Here is a 22,103-nt window from a genome sequence, read left to right as displayed (position 1 = left end):
GAGCAATAAAACATGAATGTTCATCAAGTTCAAGATAGAACAAGTTACCTTTAGTTTGAGTACCAGATCCAATCAGCTTTCCTTTACCGTTCAGCAGTCTTGCTTTGCCTTGGATGAATTCTACTTTGAGTCCATTGTTGAGTAACTGTGCCACACTCAACAAATTGTGCTTTAGGCCTTCTACCCAATAAGCATTATCACATACAAGTTCCTGGGTTAGAGTGATTCTTCCTTTTCCTTTGATGCAACAAGGTTTATTGTTTCCTAATCTTACACTACCACCATCATACTCTTCAAATTGATCAAACTTTGTTTTATCTCCAGTCATATAATGTGAGCAGCCACTATCAATGATCCATGTATCATTCTTACTTATGTGAGAGATGAGTGCCATTTCTTCATTGTCAGATTCATCTTTTACAGCAATGTAAACAATCTCATCCTCTTCTTCATCATTAGAATCATTAGAATCTTTAGCCATAAAACATGATTTCTTACTTTTATCTTTAAATGATTTGAGATCTTTCTTACTGTTCCATTTATTATCTTTCTTTTCATCTTTATTTTTATTGTTTGGACACCTTGCAGCAATATGACCAACTTCTTCACATGAAAAGCAAATTAGGGGTACTTTACCTCTGTATTTACCTCTTCCTCTTGAATATTTTCTTGCAAGTAGAGCTTCAATTACTTCAAGGTCGCTGTCAGAGCTCTGATCTGATTGATCTTCACTCTCTGACTGAGATTCCTTCTTCTTCTTGTCTTTGTCCTTGAGTGAAAGCTTGGCTTCAAATGTAGACTCAATGTTCTTTGCGGCTGGAACATAATTATCAAAATTATCTAGTTCAAATGCTGTCAATCTTCCAACTATGGCCTCTAGGTTTATCTTGTGATTGGCCTCACACCTTCTTTCTTGAATGGCTGATACCCTGATGGCATAAACTGGAAGTAGAGTTCTAAGAACTTTACTTATGACTGTCTCTTCACTGATACTTCCTCTAGAAGCTTTGATAGAACTGACACATGCTTTAATTCTTTCAACATATTTGGCAATGTTTTCATCTTCTTTCATTTTCATCTGATCGAACTGTCCTCTCAGACTTTTAGCTTTGGCTCTTCTGACATTGTCATCTCCACCATAGATCTCTTTCAGTCTTTCCCACATTTCATAGGCAGTAGTGCTGTCCTTGACATCATCAAACTCTTCATAACTCAAGGCAGATGCAATATCAATCATCATAATGTTATGAGTTTTCTTTATAGCAATGTCATTGACTGATAATGTACCTGATGGTTCTACATATTTCTCATCAAGATATTTCAGACCAGTGTCACCAATGGAAGCTAGATGAAGTCTCATTAATCCCTGCCATGCTGAGAAGTTGTTTCGGTTAAGCCTTGGGATTTTTCTCTTGTAAGACATCTTGATCTTTGGCTTAGATCTTTGCAATCTCCTCCTGCAAGCACCAAAAGCTCTGATACCAATTGTTGGAAAATGAAGATGGGATAACTGAGAGGGGAGGGGTGAATCAGTTACCCCAAAAACATATTCAACAGTCCCAAAGATGCCTTAAACTTAGTTGTTGCTGCTACTTGGTAAACACATAAATTGCTGGATAGATGTTTTAGTTAATTTATTAAGCATTTACTGAAATAAGCAACCATGCAAAAGAAAGCAAACATGAACACAGTAGACACCAGATTTACGTGGAAACCCAATATGGGAAAAACCACCAGCAACTAGTCACCAATTTTCACTCTTCTGAAGTGAGCCCTGTTAGGAGCCAACCCTGTTAAAGGTTACAAAACACACTGTTAGGTGTGACCCTGTTAGAGGATTTAATCACCCTGTTAGGAGTGGCCTTGTAAGAGGTCTTTAGAACAATTCAACTGAATTGCCACCCTATTAAAGGATTTATGGAATGGCTGTTAAACCAACTCTGTTAGGAGATTTTGGAATCACTGTTACAATGGTTAGAAAGCAACAATGAATGATCTGAAAATACATGCAACTTATCTTGCTGAATACAGATCTCAGTTTAGCTCCACAAGATCCTTACTGATTAAATATATCTTTGCAGCTCCAAGATTTCCTTCTTCTCAACTCTGCTTAGGCACACACAAGTCTCTTCATTGCATTTCCTTGCACTATTCGTATCCACACTTTTCCACATCTTGAGCCTCTCTTTATATACTATACATGATACCAGGTCGGCCCAACCAACTTGACAAAACATATTCCAAAAGTCGGCTTAAACTAATAATCAAAACAAAATTCTTCACTGGCCGACTCTGCTAAAAAAAAAACTGCTTCCTGTGTTAACCGGCAGAACTCGGTAAAAAACTACAGTTATCGGAGAATTCGGTAAACCTGCCACTTCCTTTGGAAACCGACTGGACTCGGTAAAAGCTGTCTTCGATTACCGAGTGAGCTCGGTGAAAACTAAGCTTTCCTTAGCTTACCGTGCTACAAAATCCTTTGATACCCGAGTGATCTCGGTAAGAACTAAACTTTCCTTATCTTACCGAGCGAACTCGGTTATTATTAACTCACCGTGTGACATACAGGAACGCTCGGTATACACTGCAAAAAGGCTTTACTGACCGACTGAGCTCGGTAGACTCTGTAAACTGTTTTCCTGACCGATAGAACTCGGTAGACTCTGTCTGATAACTGATATGGCATTTGTGTAACATCAAAGACAATACACAATTACTTAATTTTATCCAACAGTGACACCTAATTTTGAGAAAAATAAGTACAAATCTATGATTGGAGGTTTACACTATTTGATTCATACAAGACTAGACATAGCTAATACAATTGGCATTGTTGCAAGATTTCAAGTTTATCCTAATGAAGAACATCATGCAATAGTAAAGAACATTTTTAGATATTTAAAGGGTACAACTGATTTTCGGTTGTGGTATATTAGATCAAATGAATTTACTCTATGTGCATATACTGATGCCAAATGGGTAGGCAGTATGGATGACATAAAGAGTACAAGTGGTGGAGGATTTTTCTTAGGAGGAAGATTAGTTTCTTGGCTAAGAAATAATCAAGACCATATTTCATAGAGTACAAAAAAGAGAGAGTATGTAGCAACAACAAACGATTGCAATCAGATTATGTGGATGAAACAAATGCTAAAGGATATTGGGATAGAATTTTTAGAATGTGTTATCATGCATTGTGATAACACACTTTTACAATGAGTATGCCTAAGAATCTTGTGTTACATTCTAAGAAAAAAAACACATCTATTAAGAATCATGTTTTGAGAGAGAAAGTTGCATAGAAAGAGATCAAACTAGAGTGTATTAATACAAAGGAGTAGATTGTGAATATATTTACAAAACATTTACCTAAGGATACATTTGAGTATTTGAGAGGTATGCATAGGGTTATGCTCTTGCCTACTTTAGAGTAAATGATGCAAAGATTGGATCAGTTTAGTGGTACAAAGCACTATTGTTTATCTAGACTAAATGATGATGCTTCCTTTATGGGGAAGTATATGTGTTTGAGATGAGTCATGAAGGACCCTTGGTAGTTGGTATTGAACAATGTCTTTGGACACTTGAGTTAGTTGAAGATATCGAGTAGCAGATTGATGTAATCATTGCTTTTTCATTGATGTCAATGGGGGAGAATTAAGTGTATAAAAAACATCTCCTGAGAATGAGGGAGAGTTAAGAAGAAAGGATTGATGTCAATGAGGAAATTATATCAATGGGGGAGAAACAACACTAATAAAGAGTTGTTCCTAAGATATTGAAATTTGATCGATGAAGAGCATTTAAAAAGATGAGAGTAGAGGTAGAGAAGTTATGTTTGGTATTCTTGGAAATTAGATGTTTTCTATCTATGTTTTTATCAATGCCAAAGGGGGAGATTGTTAGTGTGAATGTTGATTATATTTCTATGGGTGAGTATCCTAGCATTGTTGGAACATTAGAGAGATTGACAACATGACTGTATGTTGCATTCATGACTATGTTTGTCATTGATATCAACATATTGTGAAGATTGACAAAATAGAAGACATATATCAAGATCGTACCGATCAAGGATTGTGGATGAGGTCAAGAGAAGTTTGGGAAATGTTATACAGATTGTATTGATTCAATGGTTAAGTTTGCATGCAAAAATTCAAAGACTAGTAGTAGTTATTCAAGATTTACAGAAGACAGTTTATAGCCAGAGTTCTTTAGAAGTGGTTTTTGGTGATCAGTTTATATCTCCTATCGGGGATAGAATCTAAATGAGCATAGTTAGATGGAGGAAGAAGACATTTTGATGATGACATTAATGAGTGTGCAAAGTCCAAGGTTTCATGGGTGAGAAGTTTTAAATTCTATGAGCCGATAGTATTATGTAATTATGAAAAGATGCAATGTAGCATGTTATCTTAATGAGATCCTATTTTAATTAATTAGGAAAGCCTCAATGCAAAATCAATGAATTATTTTGAGGAATTTGTATAAATGAAAGTTATTTTCCTTTTGATGGAGTGTGTAATAAAGTTGATCTAGTATTTTTGTGGATGCAAAGTATAATGCGAGTAAGCGATCAAACGGATTGTTGTAATGCAAATGTGCAGATTTGGTATTGAGATATGAGAAGTGTTTGGTACAGAAAAGGAATGGTGAGAGGAAAGAGAAAGAGTTTGAGTTGCTAAGATCAATTACATTTCTATTATTCTAAAAGGAATAATAAAAAGGCTAGTTGGATAGTGATTTTGGTGGTATTTCCATGAAGCTATTTGGACATTGGATCCTTTTTCCTTCTATAACTCCTAATAGGGTTGGCACAACTCCTAATAGGGTTGGAATATCCTCACATGGATTCAAATTCTCCTAACAAGGACTGATATGTATTGAATGTATTTCATTTAATCCTAACAAAGTCCATCCTCTTACAAGAAACTTATATATTAGTACATCATTTTATGGGTACCTTCCCCATCGGGGTTTTCCCTCTAATCAAGGATTTTCCTAGTTAACATATCTAGTGTTATTGTGTATGTGTATCTTCTTATGGTTGTTGTTTATATTGATGACATGCTTGAGAATTAATAAGGTTAATTAAATTTGTATTGATATGATAACCGATTTACCCCCTTGCTCCGCTCTTAGTTATCTTGGTAGACTTTTCTTTCTAACAATAACTAGGTTCATTCAACACTATGCCATACAATCAATATTACCATCAATGCATCCAATTATCTTGATAAGTATTACTACTCCTTGATATAAGGGACTAGTTAGGTTTTACAATGAAATATCAAACCCTAAGAAAAACTTACTTTCTTAGTTAAATGATGAATCCCCTGAACTAAAGGATGGTGGGTTATGTATTGCTTTCCTCTTTCTTCACCCAATTTTTTTTCATTTCATTCCTAATCTATTCATGATCCAGGATTCTTTTTAATTTCCTATCTCAAGTAATAGTTGACTAGTGCCCACAATCCTTTTGCAAGATGTCCAAACTTATGACATATGAAACAAGTCATATATGTTGATTTCCAGGGTCCAACATTACCTCTTGAATTTCTCAACCTACAACTTATTTCCATGTGTCTAAATTCCACAAATAGTACATATAACATTAATGATACCTTTTCTTCCAAGAGTACTCACTGGTTTGTTAAATGTTCTTGATGATGAAATCCTTGATCTGCAATGGTCATCCTTATGTCTATAATGATTGCAATTATAATAGTATCCAACAAAACTTCCTCTAGATGAATTGTTATTTGGTCTAGATATGCACTTGTAAGCTTGATGACCATATTTATTGTAATTATAAAAATTATCATTAAAGTGTGTAGTCCTTTGAATGGTCATCGTATACATTTGTTATGTGTCTAGGCTTTCCACAATTATAACAAGTGGGTATAGTAGGAATCTTATCTTGTGTGCTTGTATGATCCTAAAGAATCTATGATTGTTGTTCAACTCCAGATTTGGGTGATTCATTTTTTTCAAATTTGTTGTCATGATATATCCTAAGCCAATGGTATCCCTAGGTCTTCTTTGATTATTCAAGTATTCATCAATTTTTTGCATTCTTTTCTCATACCTTTTTGATTTTTTCATTAACATCTTTCGACAACTTTAAAGTCATTCTCCAGTTGTTCATTTTCCTATCTGAACCTTCATTTTCAAAAACGTCTTGAAAGTTGTCACTACCCATTTCACTCTACTAATCATTCAATATGTGGAATTTTATTTCTAATCTTTGTAGAATATCATCCTTGTATCTAATAAGTTCTTCAAAATTTATCTTTTCAGTTTCCAAGGTTCTTTTGGAATCTTCAGTAGCTCTCATTCTTTTAAGTACCCCACTCATCCTTAAGGCTTGAATTCTTGTTCCCTTTTCATCTTGGTGAGAATTTCATTTAGTGCATTATTCATTTCCATCAGATCTAATTTGCTACATTAGTTTCCTCAGAATTAACACTTCCTTCTTATAGCTCATTAGTACTGATCAAAGTTTCCCTCAATGATGGCTATGATGGCTCTTTCCTTGTTGAAAATGAAACTTTTAGCTTACCTTTCAATTCCTTGATTGTATTAATAGCTTCCTCTAAGGATTATTCCAATTCTTTATGATACCTATAATTTTCCATCTTCCTAGATCTACTCTCAAGATGTTAAACTTTCTCTCTAGAGAATTGTTCTTTGAAACTATTTATTGGAAATAATAGGTACTAGGGGGTGGATCAACACTATAAAATTCACCTATTCAAACTACTAACCATAAGTTGTAATATATATTCATTAAATTTTAACAAAGTCAAAATTTCTACCTATCAACCATGTAACCAAAAATGTAAAGTAAATGTAATGACCAATAAATAGTCTACGTACACACATAACACCAAAATCTTTGGTCTCACAAAAAACCCTTGGTTAGAGGGAAAAATTGTGATGGGGTGACACCCAAAACTCTTCATTGCACTAGATTTTTTTTCCTTGTTAGGAACTACAAATGTAACCTTCTAAGTGACTCACCCTATTAGGAGTGATTGATACATTGTTAGATGTATCTTAACATTCTATTATAGACTACCCCATTAAGGGATTTTATCCCAGTTGTTACAGTGTTCACCCTATTAAGGGATTTGCATGAAATTATGGTTAGGAACTACCTTGCTTAAAGGATTTCAAACAATACTTGTTAATTTTTTTAGGAATACAAAAATAAAAGTGACATGTAATTTCCCTTCTCATAAGTTGGTCAGATCCTTTGTGCATTGTTCTTGACCATACTACACTTTTGTAACCTCTTTGAAATCAATTTTGCTATCACTTTTTGATTCAACAACTATTTATCATAACAAAATCTATTGAAGTTAATGAAAGATCAACCCCACAACTCCCAAGAATCACCTGCATGCAAACACTTGTCACAGAAAGAGAGAAGCAAAAACTATGAAGGCAAGAATTCCGACATCCATAGATGAGACATTGTTGGTGAGAAAAAGAGAGATTGGTATTACTAAAAGTGAATGAATAATTAAATTACAAGAGATCAAACCTTATAAAAGGAGATCAAAACCCTAAAATTTGAAACTTAGGTTGCATGATAATAATTAATAAAAGAATTCATTATTATATGCTCAAAGTTTAGCTTAAACAAACTAGAGATAATCAATGAGTTAATAATTAAATCAATATGATTTAATTAATAAGAAAATACTTTATTACTCTAACATCCCCCCATAAGATAAACTTAGGAAGTAGCTAAAAACCTAGAATTTACTACTGAATGTAAATTTGGGTCTTGACAACAAAACTTGATGAGGTACCCAAGCACAACCAAATCTCCGAATAGAGGATAAATAGAGAAAACCACATGGGAAAAACCCTACTCCAAAAAGAGATGGAAATAATGTTGAAAGAAATAGTGAAGGAATGAAGAAGCCTCCAAACTAGGGAATGTCCCAAAAGATAAGAACAAAAGATGATCATGAAGAACACCACTGAAGCATGCATAAGCTACAAAGCTTTGTCAAAAGTAATTGTTGATTTGAAGAACCTCCATTGAAATAGAACCTGACCAGGTAGATAAGACTTTAATCTACATGAGTGCTCTTAGAAGACACTACTTGAATTAAGATGCACACAAAAGAAAACAACTAAACTCAAAGATACAAATGACATAAAACATCAAAGCCTAAATAGATGATCAATCAAACATGGAAGACTGCAACCAAAGTATGAATGCAAATAATAGTGTCTATATGATAAATGATCCATCTCACCAAAATGCATAGGGACCCAACCATTGCATCCACCTAGTACATAGGAATAAATACTAAATACATAACTCACTCCATCAAACCAAGGAAGAATTATAACCAACAGAACCCCCCCTATAATGATGAGAGGTAAGACAAGAACACTGAAAGTAAATGCAATATCTTCTGCAGAAAGAAGAACCAAGAACATCAAGAGTGCAAAAGAAGTAAAAACACCTATAATGGCATGTGTCATTGACACATTATGAGAATAATATCATTGAAGGAAAACTCACTTGACAAAGGAAGATGAGAAATATGGCCAACATGAAACCCCCCAAGGCACTTTACAATGTAGTGAAAGTACAACAAAATACAAAGATGTGCAAGATCCCAAAATGCAATAGAGTGACACTATATCTCTGTGCATTTGCAAAAAATGCATACAAATGATGTCTAAATAGATCAAAAGAGACATAAGGCTGGTACAACAAATATTACAACCCATGATGAATCATTTGAAGAAAAAAAATTGATCCCCAAACTTGAAACAACCAAGATATCCATTAGAATGCAAAAATGCAAAAAATCTAAATACAATATTCCTGGAGCAAAATCTAGAAAAAAACCAGCATTACTTGAAAGAGTATAGAAAGACCTTTCCAACGATATAAGGTTTTTGAAAATTGGAGATTGGATGCTCAAGATATGTCTCTTAGACTGCAAAATTAATCATTGAACTTTGACTGCAAAACAAGGTATCATTCTGGAAATATTTAATAGTAAAAGCTGCACCAATGCATCCAGCTCAGAATCCTCTTTTCGACAATATATTTTTTACAAAAAATAGAGTCTGTATGCCCCAGATATGAGCAAACATGTGAAGGTAGTTCCAAAAAGAGTTAGAATAACTAGTAGAGGAGAGGTGCCTCAATTTTTGTGCCAACATGCATCAGTTTCTGTACCAACATGCCTTGATTTCCATGCCAACATGCATTAGTTTCTATGCCAAAGTTCCTTGATATCCATGCTAAAGTACCTTAGTTTTTGTGCAAATGTGCCTCAATTTTTGTGCCAATATGCACAGATTATCTCAATTTCTATGCCAAAAATGTTAATTTTGTGAAGAAAACCTTAATTTATATGCCCAAAAATCCCAATTTTTGTAACTAAAAGCTTTGATTTTCATGCCAAAAAACCTTGATTTCTATGCCAAAATATATAGATTGTTCACCTCAAGAAACGTGCCCAATTTGGGAGCAAGTTTTTTTGCCTCAGATTCTAATTGTGTCCAAATTGGACATGCCTTATATGAAAACATGGGTTTTTGTGTGCTAGGAGCTCAACAGTAAGGTCATTTTTTTCTCAAAGTGCACCGAAATTCAGTGACCTCGCAGATCCAATACAAAAATTCTTTGAAAAATGAAATCTTTTGAAAGAAAAAATATAGATATGAAAGCGAAGCCAAACCTCTCATAAATAGAACATGGGCATGAAGATCTGGAGCTCTGATACCATGTTGGTATTGATGAAAGATCAACCCCATAGCTCCCAAGAATCACGTGCATGCAAACACTTGTCACATAAAGATAGAAGCAAAAGCTATGGAGGATGGAATTCCCAGATCCATAGATGAGACATTCTTGATGAGAAAAAATAGAGATTGCTATTATCAAAAGTAAATGAATAATTAAATTACAAGAGATCAATCCTTATAAAAGGGGATCAAAACCCTAAAAGGTAAAACCTAGGTTGCATGATAATAATCAATAAAATAAATAATTATTATATACCCAAAGTTTAGCTTAAGAAAACTAGAGATAATTAGTGACTTAATAATTAAATTAATATGATCTAATTAGTAAGAAAACACTTTATTACTCTAACAACATCTAACTCACATCACTTGTTCTTTATGATACTTAACTCATTTTAATCTATCATTGCCTCCTAGTACAAAGCATAATTGGGTTTACAATTCCCTCTAAAAATTCCTTTACAATCCATCATTAACTTGAACATTCTTGGAATCTTTGATTGTGTTAGCTAGATCTAAGTCATTATGTCATTCCCTAGGTAGAATATAAATTTATTTCTATTTGTTGAAACCTTTCTTGAATTTACAACAAGATCAATTCATAAATCCTTATAAACCATTTCAATTAGCTCTTTGATCCATGTAGAATATTTCTCTTTTGTCCAGATTCAATGAATCTAACTTTTTCATGATTGGATTCATTGATTTCTCAGAATTGTTTATATTTCACTTGTTCGTTGTCTATCCAGTTAGTAATATTCATCTATTGTCCTCAACTAACAATCTTTCTTGCTCACTACTTGTCTTCCTATTTGTTGATATCTTTGATGCAGGAACATCTTGGGGAAGTTGGCAATCCTGCATGCTAGAGTGGCTTTGACCTTGGAGTTTGAGGACTCGATTGAAGAAGAGGTGATGATTGATCATTATTGGGTAGTTCTTGGATGTAGTATTGACTGAGGAGATCGATCGTTGAAGGTACTTGGTCGCTAAAGAAATTTGCTCACTAAAGGATCTCAACATATACTATGTTGCTTGGCACTCATTGCATTGCTCGACATATGTTGGTTGTTCGACACCCAAGGAAGTCAATAATGCTTGTGGAAGCTTGGCTATGCTTGGCAGTTTTGCTGACACTCGACAATGTGGCACATTGAATGAAGTTATTGTAGATTTTCTTAGTTGACTTGGTGCATTTATTATGTGTGGAATGTGATCGTGATGTGGAGCAATTTTAGGGATACGTGTGGACCTATTTGGGTCTTAAATCTTTATCCTAGGTGCATTTAATGGGCGTTGGAAGCCAACTAAGGCATTATGCATTTAACATATGTTGCAGGGGGACTTGTGACTTAAATAGGTATTTAATGTAAGGGTTTAATTAATTTGTAACTTGCTATGTTGACTTGCGGCTTAGTTGGGTATAAGTAGAGGGTCTTGTGGAGTCTTGAATGATAATTCATTCAACATGGAGTAGTTGAGAGTAGTGAAGTTGAGAAGAGCTAGTAGCTAAGCTTGGGCTTGGGAAACAAGGAAATCATTTGGTGTCTTGTGAGAACAAGTTTAGATCTTCTTGGAGGTTTCTACTAGATTATTTATATCTGGACTAGCTAGAGTTTGGGTTGGATCTTGAGGGATCTTACAGAACTATTACTTGCTTTGTTGGCCATAATTGGGAAGGTCTTATAGCTCGACACATTGCATGTAATCAATTATTTTATGAATAAAGAGTTGAGTTTGGTATTAGATCTTGTATTTTGTGTTGTGTTATTGTTGTGTGGTTATTTGCTGGGAGCTAGGACATCTCCTTTGGGGATTCTCCTACCTTGTACTGCATCAATCTTCTTGTTCACCAATAACACAATACTTTACCTTTACCACTCAAACCTGTACATGTACACCTATTCACCTTTACCTATTGACCCTTTATTCATTGTTCTATTATATTTGCCAATAAGTCTTTACCTATCTAACCTTTAGTGATAGTATGGCTCACCAATTGCCTCAACACTTTCTTGATCACTGATTGGGATATTGGTTTATCTATTTTCCTATTGGTAAAATTGTCTTACCTATGTAGTGGTTTGCCAACAATGGCAATTGTATCATCCTAAATCATCATCAATGACCTCATAAACATTATCCAATCAACACATTTTACCTAGTCATATTCAATAATTTTCTAGTGCAAGAATCCTTACACAATCCCTTGAGCCCCCTTGAGCCTAGAGTGTATTATTTCCTTCCAATGTGTGAAATATTTTTTGTATGAGCTTTCTAGTTTGAGTTTTCATCCTAGTGAAAGCCCCTCAGACTCCAGATGGGGCCTTCACTAAAGGAGCAATACAATACCATGTGCATTCATATTTAGGAGGTTTGACATGGGAAAAAAGGGAACACTATATTGCTTAAATGTGGGGAAGGGGTATTTTTGGGGTAAGGGGTGGGGGTTTATTTAGGAAATTGGGTGTTCGGTGGGTATTGGGGTGGGTGACAAAAAAAGATGTTGGGGCAATATTTGTTGAAAATGAGGGATAATTTACTTTGTCACAAACACTTGTCCAATATGATTTGTGTTCACTAAGTGTAGCCCCTATGATACTCTACTTCCTTTCATCACAATCCCACCATCCAAAAGTAGTAAATTGAGGTCTCAAAATAGTTCACAGAAAATTGTTATTTGATTAAATACTTTATTTGTTTGGATGGAAATTACATTTCTCAAACAAGGAATTTTAAATTATTTTTCTACTTTGGTGGGATTAGTTTTTAGAAGTTTCCTTTGCACCTATGGCAATTTTGGCAACTTATGAATTTGCATTAGTTCCAAGACAATTGTTAAAAATAGTTATTTTCTTCACATGCAAGATCCTTCTAATATTGTCATTAGAATTTTGGCACTCATTTCAATTTGAAATTGGAATTAGATATATGAAAATTCCCCACACTTCCAAGATTCCTACCAATATTAACATTGGAGATACTACTCAATCTTAGCCCTTCATTCAAATTAACCTCTTAATCTTATCCACTCTCATCTATGATTGAATCTTATCCCTCTAGAATTTCACTTTGATCCTATTGATTCTCCTCTAACCATGTGATCATGATAATTCATCCTGAAATCTCTTAATCTAAGCCATTGATTCTCTTGGAAATTTCTATAAAAAAATGATTTCTTTTTACAAGCTTGTTAATATACAATTAATAATTATTGTAGTTGTATCAATGCCAAAATGTCTCTAACACTTTTATTATCACCATCATTACATCATCACTTTATATCACCATTAAACAACTCCATTCTATTCTTTCTATTGCATCTTGTGTTAGTGCTAAATAGTTGAGAGAAAACAACCATTAGGATAACACCGAGGTCAAGAGAATCATATATCTAAGGTATACCTTTGTTTATTTTGTTTACATGATTCCATGGTTTAGAGTTCAATAGATTGTTTATTTGATAGGGTTGTAAGTTTTTTATTAGTGGTTGAAATCGTTGCAATTTATAAATAAGTGCAATATTCAACCCCAACACTGATTTTGGTTTGAATTCAGATTTGCATATATTGAGAATTTAGGATTTTGTGATTCATTCTTGTTATTGTTTTGACCAAAAAATTGCTTTTTTTTCTTGGCTTAATAGTTTCTAGATAATATAAGGCCTAGAGTTAAGAGGATTAAATGATCTAAGGACAAACTCAAGGATTACCATAGGTCTTATCTTTTAAGTTTTTAGTTTGCATATTTTACAGAAGTTTATGAAGGTTGTGGGTTTGCTACCTTTTAGATATATTTTATTATTATTTGATAAATAAATTCTTTATTTTAGAGTTTGTTTATGAGATAAATTACAATTTTTCTTTGTTATTGGTTGCACTATTGAACAACAAATATGTTGTATTTTTCTTACTTCAATTTTACTAAATACAATTAATATAAATGATATGTAGCTGATAATCTCATTTGCATATTTTAAAATTTAATAAAGTTCCTTAAGAAATTCAGATCTTGATTATTTTATTTGCTTTGTGTTTGTTATATATATAGTTTGATCAAGGTCTTAGGGAGGAGCGCTTTGAAAATACAAGAGTTGGAACAATAGAGATTTAAAAAAAATAAAAATTAGTCCCATAAATTTAGTTTAAAAGTTTGAGTAACTCATTTTTAAAGTTTAGGCTCCAATGTTGAACCAAGCTTGGTGGTCTTATGGTAAAAACAAGTAATAAACAATCATTTTTGCTCAAAAACTATTTTTTGAGGAAAATTTTGAATGGACAAGTGGTAGATGGAACAATTTCTTGTCTTGCCCCATTTTACCTTATTTGCATAGGAGCTGGCTAATTTCCATATAAAAAGCACACACAAAAAAAGTCAAACTTAACTTCTGTTTTTTCCAATTTGCAAAAGCAAGGTTATTTTTTTGGTGAAAATTTAGTGAAAATCTATTGCACGATTTTTTGAGATTTCATGAATGGTGCATTTTGTATAGAGGATCTTTGCTTCTATTGGAATATATATGTAATTGTTCTTATTTATTTAAAAATAAGAGTTACAACTTTTCTTTTTGTAAGACAGCCATTCCTACCTAGAACCTCTTCAATTAAGAACTAAAATTGAGAAATATATATTTTTGTTAAAAATATAATATAAGATTCTTCAATCGATAAAATAGTTTAAATGCAAAAATCTACAACCCTAAAAAAGAGAGCATCCTTTTAAAAAAATTTGTTTTAAAATAGTTTCTTCTCTAAAGCTCCTCTTGCAAAATTATAATAATAATAATGATAATAGAGGGCAAAGAATGTCCAATGGAGAAAACAAAATTGGCCTGCAACATCCAAAATCTTATCACCACTTTGTGTGAGATCATACAAGCATTACAGAACCATATCTCTATCTGTATATGTGAAGCTTAATTTCATGGAGGGATTTTCGCCTTTATACCCATAAATTCCAATGAAAATATCGGTCATGCAGCGTGGTTAAATTCCTCAAACCGGACCGATTTGCGTAGGATAATTACCGTAATTCGTGGCTTTTCTCATTACTACTGTTCCACATGTGAAGGAACAACCCATTTGTGATGCGTTCTTTTTCGGTCTGCACTTCATTTCCAATAATTTATACTTTATCCAATGCCATTGCCCTCAAGGAACATCAGAGCTGGATGGTATCACGTTCTTCTTACAAACTCCTGCTTTTGTACGAAAGAGAGAAAAGAGGGAGCATTTTGGCACAAAAGGCGAGAGAGTGCTCACCTGTGACAGTGCTAAGCACGGGACAAGCATTTTGGATGGCCCATCTCTTGGCTTCTTCCATTCACCTTTTATTTTATTCACAACAACAGTGCCTTCCAACTAACTGATTTCCCCCTGTTTCAGGATTTCAATCCAGGTTTAATGGCTTCCTTTTTCGTGGGCCTTCAACTGCTTGACATTATGTTCTCTTCCCTGTGATTATTTATAGCACAAAGTTTAGTGAAAGATGTGTGTTTTACAGATATACAGGTTCTTGAGTTGAAGCTGTGTGTATGAAGCTTCAGTTAATGTCATCTTATTTGTGAGGTCTGATGTTTGGATTGGTAATTGTTGCTTATGGCCTTCTAACCTAGCTGAAGAGTCTCCGTGTTTCCTTCTAAGAAAACCAATTTTTTGTTTTGTAAGTTTCTGTTACTTATGATTTTAAGTTTCTCTGTAATAACAGATTTCTTCAGCGACTTATTGATTTTTTATTGTGAGTTGAACCCTGGTTGCTTGGTTTTTATATAATATATACTTTTGTTTCAAGTATAATATTTGTAACACTCTTCCCTTTCTGGATGAAATGTCAAATAAAAACATTCGCTGTTAAATCCAGAAATTATCCTATCAAGGCTGGCATATCTTCAATCACATTTTCTTCTTTCATAGTTCTTGAACATTGGTAATGTACCAGTTTCTTCTCATTTTTTTAAAGCATTTTGCCCATATGTAATGTTCTCTGTGTTTTTCTAAGTATACTGTGTTGCAGCAGCTTGCCCTGTTTTCACTTCTCCATTTCGATTTTAATTTTTTTTCTCAACTTCATGCTTTGTGGGCATTTATCTATTTAAATTTGTATCTCAAAGCCACGCAATCATTCTTTTGAACATCATAATTACAAACTTAGCCTTTTGTTGAAATCTCTTCTAAAGCTTGTTTTATGTTCTTCGCCCTTTGTTGAAATCTCTTCTAAAGCATGTTCTATGTTTTTCTCTGGCAGACGCTAATAGTAATGGGGGAAACAAAAGCAGCCATCGTAGCCTGGGTTTTGTGTATATTTGCCTTCTCTTGGACACCGACTTCCTGGACTTCAGAGGTTAGATATCGATAAACATTTTCATATTTTCTTCATCTATAGCTGGTAACTAAATTGAAGCCTATGAAGTTATGAATTATGCAGTACTGTTTCTAAAAAAATGTGATCAATTTGCTTCTGCTTACTCCGTATTTATGATTTTCCTTCTTAATATGTCGTGCAGGTTTATATTGTTTATATGGGTAGTACAGTGCATGAGGATCCAGACACGAACTCGGCCTACAATCATCAGCTTCTTTCTGTTGCTTATGATGGAAGGTTAATCCAAACGAGAAACATTTCAAGCTCAGATTGAATTTGTGTAAATCAATTTCAGATTCCATTAATCAAAGTTAATCAGTGCCTTTGTTATTGGTCACCGCTTTAGTTTAAAGATTCTTACACTACTATACTCCTCCTTTCAGCATGGAGAAAGCCAAATCCTCAATGGTTTACAGCTACAAACATGGATTTGGAGGCTTTGCAGCTCATATGTCGGAAGCCCAGGCAGCAAATATGGCCAGTATGTACTTTCTTGATCACTAATTCATGCAATTAGCTAAACTTTCTCTGCAATAAATGTTCTTTACAATCTGGATTCATCAATTTTGTATCTATACAATTTGCAGAGATGCCTGGAGTTGTTTCTGTATTTCCCAACAAGAAAAGAAAGCTCCATACAACACATTCATGGGAATTTCTGGGCATGCCAAATGATAATTCATTGGAAATCCCAAATGACTCTACAAGACTTCAAGAGGATGTCATCATCGGCGTCATTGATACAGGTAAAGTGGTGTCCACTAGAAGATCAATAAGATGATCAATAATAGAAAGAACCTAAAAATCAACATAGTTACAGAAAATTATTAAAAAGGTCCCTCTGGCACTCAAGGGTTTAAGAAACTTACCCTAGGGCAAAATTTGTGACTAGTTATTTGCATGCTGTCAATATGAAAAATCCATTTTCGTGTTCTGAAGGTATAATTTGGTCACCCATGGACCTATTTCAGTTGGCATATGTTATGAGATAGTTTTGTCTGTAGATATTTACTCTGATTAGGGGCTGATGTCTTAAGAACTGAGTAGTATTTAGTATTTACTAAGAATATGATATATATTTTCTTTGATGCCACAATGCAACGGACAGCCATAAATCTATAGACATTTGAAGTTAGAAACGTTGGTTGTTTGATTTGAATTCATCAAAATTGGATGGTGGAACTGATTATTATGGCCTTGACATATCACATGATAACCCTTGTGCGTTAGTATGATCTATCCTACAAGAAATCTGACAATTTGTTTTGATCAGGTATATGGCCCGAGTCTCCAAGCTTTAGTGATGATTTGATGTCTCCTGTCCCTTCCCGGTGGAAGGGAGAATGCCAAAGTGGTGAACTATTTCCTTCTTCGACATGCAACAGGTTAACAAATATTCTATTGAATTTATATACTATCTCAAACTCAAATTGTTGCTTGAGCCCATGTATAGATTATTTTGTGAGAGTCAAAATATTATGTTCAACTCTAAAACAAATTGATAAATATAAGCAATCACCCTATACTGTTGCGCAGGAAACTGATTGGTGCCAGGTATTATTTGAATGGACTGGAGGCTGAGAAAGGAGAAATATTAAACGCCCCAAGTTCAGAGAATTCCATAGAGTTCAGATCAGCAAGAGATACTATGGGACATGGAAGCCATACTGCTTCTACTGCAGCTGGAAGATATGTGAGTAATATGAACTATAATGGTTTAGCAGCAGGAGCGGCACGAGGTGGTGCGCCTTTGGCTAGAATTGCAGTATACAAGACTTGCTGGCAGTCAGGATGTTATGATTCTGACATATTAGCTGCATTTGATGATGCAATCAAAGATGGAGTAGACATTTTGTCTTTGTCATTAGGCCCTGATGTTCCTGAAAATGACTACATGAGTGATGCAATTGCAGTGGGATCATTTCATGCAACAAAAAATGGAATTACAGTGGTTTGCTCAGTAGGGAATGATGGAAGTCCTGCCTCTGCAACAAACATTGCTCCATGGGTTATCACTGTTGCTGCGAGCACCACAGATAGGAACTTTATTTCTACAATCATATTAAGTGGGACAAATGTGATATATAGTGTACGTAATATTTCTCTCCTGGAAATTGAGTTTTATTGGAAAAATTAAATTCTACTTTACAAATAAACAAATATCTCATGTGCATGATGAAAATCATTAAAGGAAAATGGAAAATTTCTAACCTCTATGTTTCTTAGCATTTCTTGTCACGTTGCCATTGCAGTCTCATTTCTCGTTTCTGGTAACATAGCTATGTTTTAATTTTTTGATTTGTGTTTCAAAGAACAGCTCACTGAGCTTGCTCGGGACATAACAAGATAGGAAGTTTGTCTTGAGTCCTGATTGTTCTTTATAATTGTCTTGTTCAGTTGGATTTGTTATGGAAATTCTATTTCTACAGTCTTTACTTCCCTCTTAACTCTTGAGTCATGAATGTTGAGTTGTTTATAAATGTTTTAAGCTCGTGACATAATAAGACCAGAATGAATGCCCCTGGGACTGGTTGAGTGCATTTTGAATATAGACCTCCAGCATTGACTCCCTAAGATGGGACCCAAGTTCTATTCATATTTTTCTTTGGGAAAATAATGTGATTTGTGTTGTATAATTGCAGTGCAGTTTACAAGTTTTGTTACATATTAGAAGGCAAGAATGGCTATCTTGTGAAAGTTAATATATACATGCAGCTTCTTTACCTTAGAAGTTATGCCTGACGATATTGTGTATTTTGAAGGGTGAAAGTCTTAATTCCGCACAGATCAATAATTCAGCAGGGCTTTTATCTGCAGCAGATGCACACGCAAAATACTTTACTCCATTCCAATCAAGGTACCTCATTATAAGAGCAAGGTCTATTGCAGAAGATGCTTATATTGTCTTAGGTCATTCAATTCAACAGGATTATGTTAACCATACCTAATTTCTCGATTTTTGCCGGTGTTAAGTGCAGTTTCTGTCTGAACAGCTCTTTAGACAAGTCTAAAGTGGCAGGGAAGATACTAGTTTGTTTGCATCCTGAGGGTTCTTCAGAAACAAGGGTATCAAAGAGTCAAACAGTACAAGCATCAGGAGGGGTGGGAATGATTCTGATTGATGAAATTGGGGAGAACCTTGCAATTCCTTTTGTCATCCCTAGTGCAATTGTTGGGGACAAAACTGGTGCTGCTATTATCAATTATATCAACTCTACGAGGTGTGTCTTCTTGAGTTATAGGTTTGCAATATTGTTAATCCTTCAAAGGTATACATTTTTCCTATTTTGAAGAGATCCTTGGCTTGTATGAATGTATGTCACTGAAACTTCAAATTTGAAGGAGCAGAATAAGGACTTAAAAATGAAAAACTATGAATTATTTTAACAATTAGAAAGCTCTTGACAACTAAAAGTTGTGTCCACTTATCAAAATTATGCTTAAGCCGTTTAGGCCCATTGGCAATACATGTGTCATGTTTTCTGTTAGTTCAACTGATAAACACTCCAATCTCCTGCCTTCGTTTTATACACTAATAAACAGAAAACTTTTTGGTAAGTAGGAGATATTTTCCACAGCAAGTAAAATTGTGATATTTGCTATCAGGATTTAACTGTGTAGTTTTTGAGTCAAACTCATTGACCCATGTTTCATGAATAAGTGATTCACACAAATCCATCTCTTATGAGAATAAATGGAACACTCAGCACTCATTGAATCTAGGTGTTGCTCACAGAAGTGAAGCACCAGGACTTCTTGGGGGTCACCCATTGCAGTACTACTCCAGCTGGAGTTCGTTCAAGCTGGATTAGTATAAATCACTAGTCATGAAACATGGGTCAATGACTTCGACTCAAAAACTAAACAGTTAACTCCTGATAGCAATATCACAGAAATTTTTTTGTTAATGCATGATGTGGAATGCTTAAATTTTCAAATTGAAGGGTTCAATGTTCTAACAGCTGCAATTTTATCAGGTTTCCCCAGGCTTATATCTCCCCTGCACAGACAATCATGGGTTTCAGGCCAGCACCTCAGGTTGCAGCATTCTCCTCAAGAGGTCCAAATACTTTAACACCGGATATCTTGAAGGTACAGGACATGGAATCTCTTCTTCTGTTTCAATGGCCAATTCGTCACAAAACTCATTTATAACAATCTGACATGTTTCATTGACTATTCTGCCCAAGCAGCCTGACATTACAGCTCCAGGATTGAATATACTAGCTGCATGGACACAAGTAAAGAAAGACATGGATTTCAATATTGTATCTGGGACTTCCATGGCATGTCCCCATGTGACAGGAATGGCTGCCTTAGTCAAAGCTTCACAACCATCTTGGACACCTTCAGCCATAAAATCTGCTCTCATGACTACAGGTAATAGAACTAAGAAAGCTATACCCAAATCAAATTGTTCAATCCTTCAAACTCATAACATAAATTAGTGAGTTTCTGAAGTTCTAAATGTGTTTGTGTACAGCTACTATATTGGACAAAGAAAACAAAATCATAACCACGGCTTCGCAAGGAAGGACTGCAAATCCATTCGATTTTGGGGCGGGAATAATAAGCCCTATGGAAGTAACAAATCCAGGGCTTGTGTATGATGCAGGACCTATAGACTATAAGAACTTTCTTTGTGCAATTGGATATGATGATGCTTCACTTAGGCTAGTTACAGGAGATCAAAGTGTATGCACTAGGTTCCCACCATCTGCTTCCAATCTGAATTATCCTTCTATTACAATCTCCAAATTCAATGGCAGCAGTTCAGTCGTAAGAACGGTAACAAATGTAGGGAGCCCAAGAAGTATCTATAGGGCAAGGGTTTCTCCACCTAGAGGAGTAAGTGTGAGTGTTGTTCCACATGTTCTTGTATTCAACTCCTATGGTCAGAATATAACTTTCACAGTATACTTAAAGAGTAAGAGAATTGCTCAAACATACTTTAAGAGTGCTACCCAAACTAAGGGATATGCATTTGGATCCTTGTCTTGGGTGAATGGGAAACAAATAGTGAGAAGCCCTTTGGTAGTGGGTTCCTTCTCTTACTAGGCCTTGTACAGGATGCAATCAAGATACTTCATGTTTATCTCATGGTACATTGAAAGAATTGGCTACCAAGGAATGGAATATGGTTTCCATAAGCTACCTTTGTGTCACCATATTTACTTACAGCATATAAACCAATGGCTCTTGAATGGGCATTTCCTTGGTTGAGTTTCTGAAGGTCATTCCATTTTGAAAACTTCATTTTTCAGATTGCAATGTATTTGTGAATGCAATATGAAGCAGAATAAGGTGTTCCAGTGTCAATGAGAATGTTGAAATGCTGGTATAATTCTTCAGCACCATTGCAAGAAGATATAGTTCTTAATAATCTTTGGAAAAATCAGATGGGCATACAGCATTGGCATGTGGTGCCTTGAAAACACCATGGTAGATTCAACTCCTTCAATATCGTGATAAGGACTTCCAAAAATCAATAAAAGTTCACCGCTTCCAAAGCAATTGGATTTCTCCAAGAAGATAGACTTTTCTCAGGGTGGAGGAGCCAAGATCTCTTGTTATGGTGGTACTTTGGAAGCTTAACTTCTATTTGGGAGGAATGTATAAAATTGTCTGTAATTTTATGTGTTTTCCTTCTTTGGTTTTGTATAGTGGGTCATATGTACGTCTTTTTGTAGTATTGTAATAATGATATTTGTTGGTTAGCCAAGACGAGTCATGCATATCAATTCTTGAGCAAGTCACGACACGTATTAGCAAATTCATAAAAATTCGTTTTACGTTATTAAGAAATATTATAATTACTGATATTGTTTTTAAATGTATAAAATTTTTCAAATTATTTTATATTTATATTAGTTAATGTTTTTTTTCTAGTTAAAAACAAACAAATTAAAATATCTGAAAATTACAAAAATAAAATAAAATTCAATTACAATTTT

At 34.5% G+C, this 22,103-nt stretch overlaps 1 protein-coding gene across 5 annotated transcripts; it reads left to right on the top strand.

Moving 5' to 3' along the window:
* The first annotated feature begins 14,519 nt into the window (after positions 1 to 14,519).
* Positions 14,520 to 21,871, top strand: LOC149563696 (subtilisin-like serine-protease S). Of its 5 annotated transcripts, none has more exons than XM_089826832.1 (12): positions 14,520 to 15,186; positions 16,033 to 16,128; positions 16,292 to 16,386; positions 16,533 to 16,630; positions 16,737 to 16,895; positions 17,423 to 17,534; positions 17,686 to 18,238; positions 18,912 to 19,006; positions 19,128 to 19,370; positions 20,127 to 20,241; positions 20,343 to 20,529; positions 20,633 to 21,871. In XM_089826832.1, exons 2-12 carry the CDS (start codon positions 16,045 to 16,047, stop codon positions 21,205 to 21,207), a joined length of 2,316 nt encoding a protein of 771 aa, XP_089682958.1. In that variant the 5' UTR covers positions 14,520 to 15,186; positions 16,033 to 16,044; the 3' UTR covers positions 21,208 to 21,871. The 5 variants fall into 5 exon arrangements, with proteins under 5 accessions (XP_089682958.1, XP_089682961.1, XP_089682957.1 ...); XM_089826835.1 differs by having other exon boundaries at positions 14,754 to 15,088; XM_089826831.1 differs by having other exon boundaries at positions 15,086 to 15,373.
* Positions 21,872 to 22,103: the final 232 nt, after the last annotated feature.

Source organism: Cupressus sempervirens, chromosome 4 (assembly GCF_028749045.1).
Source record: "Cupressus sempervirens isolate cs-2001-9-10 chromosome 4, ASM2874904v1, whole genome shotgun sequence".
NCBI classification, from domain to species: domain Eukaryota; kingdom Viridiplantae; phylum Streptophyta; class Pinopsida; order Cupressales; family Cupressaceae; genus Cupressus; species Cupressus sempervirens.
The sequence above is the reverse complement of the archived record's forward strand: the minus strand, read 5'-3'. Positions and strand labels throughout refer to the sequence as shown.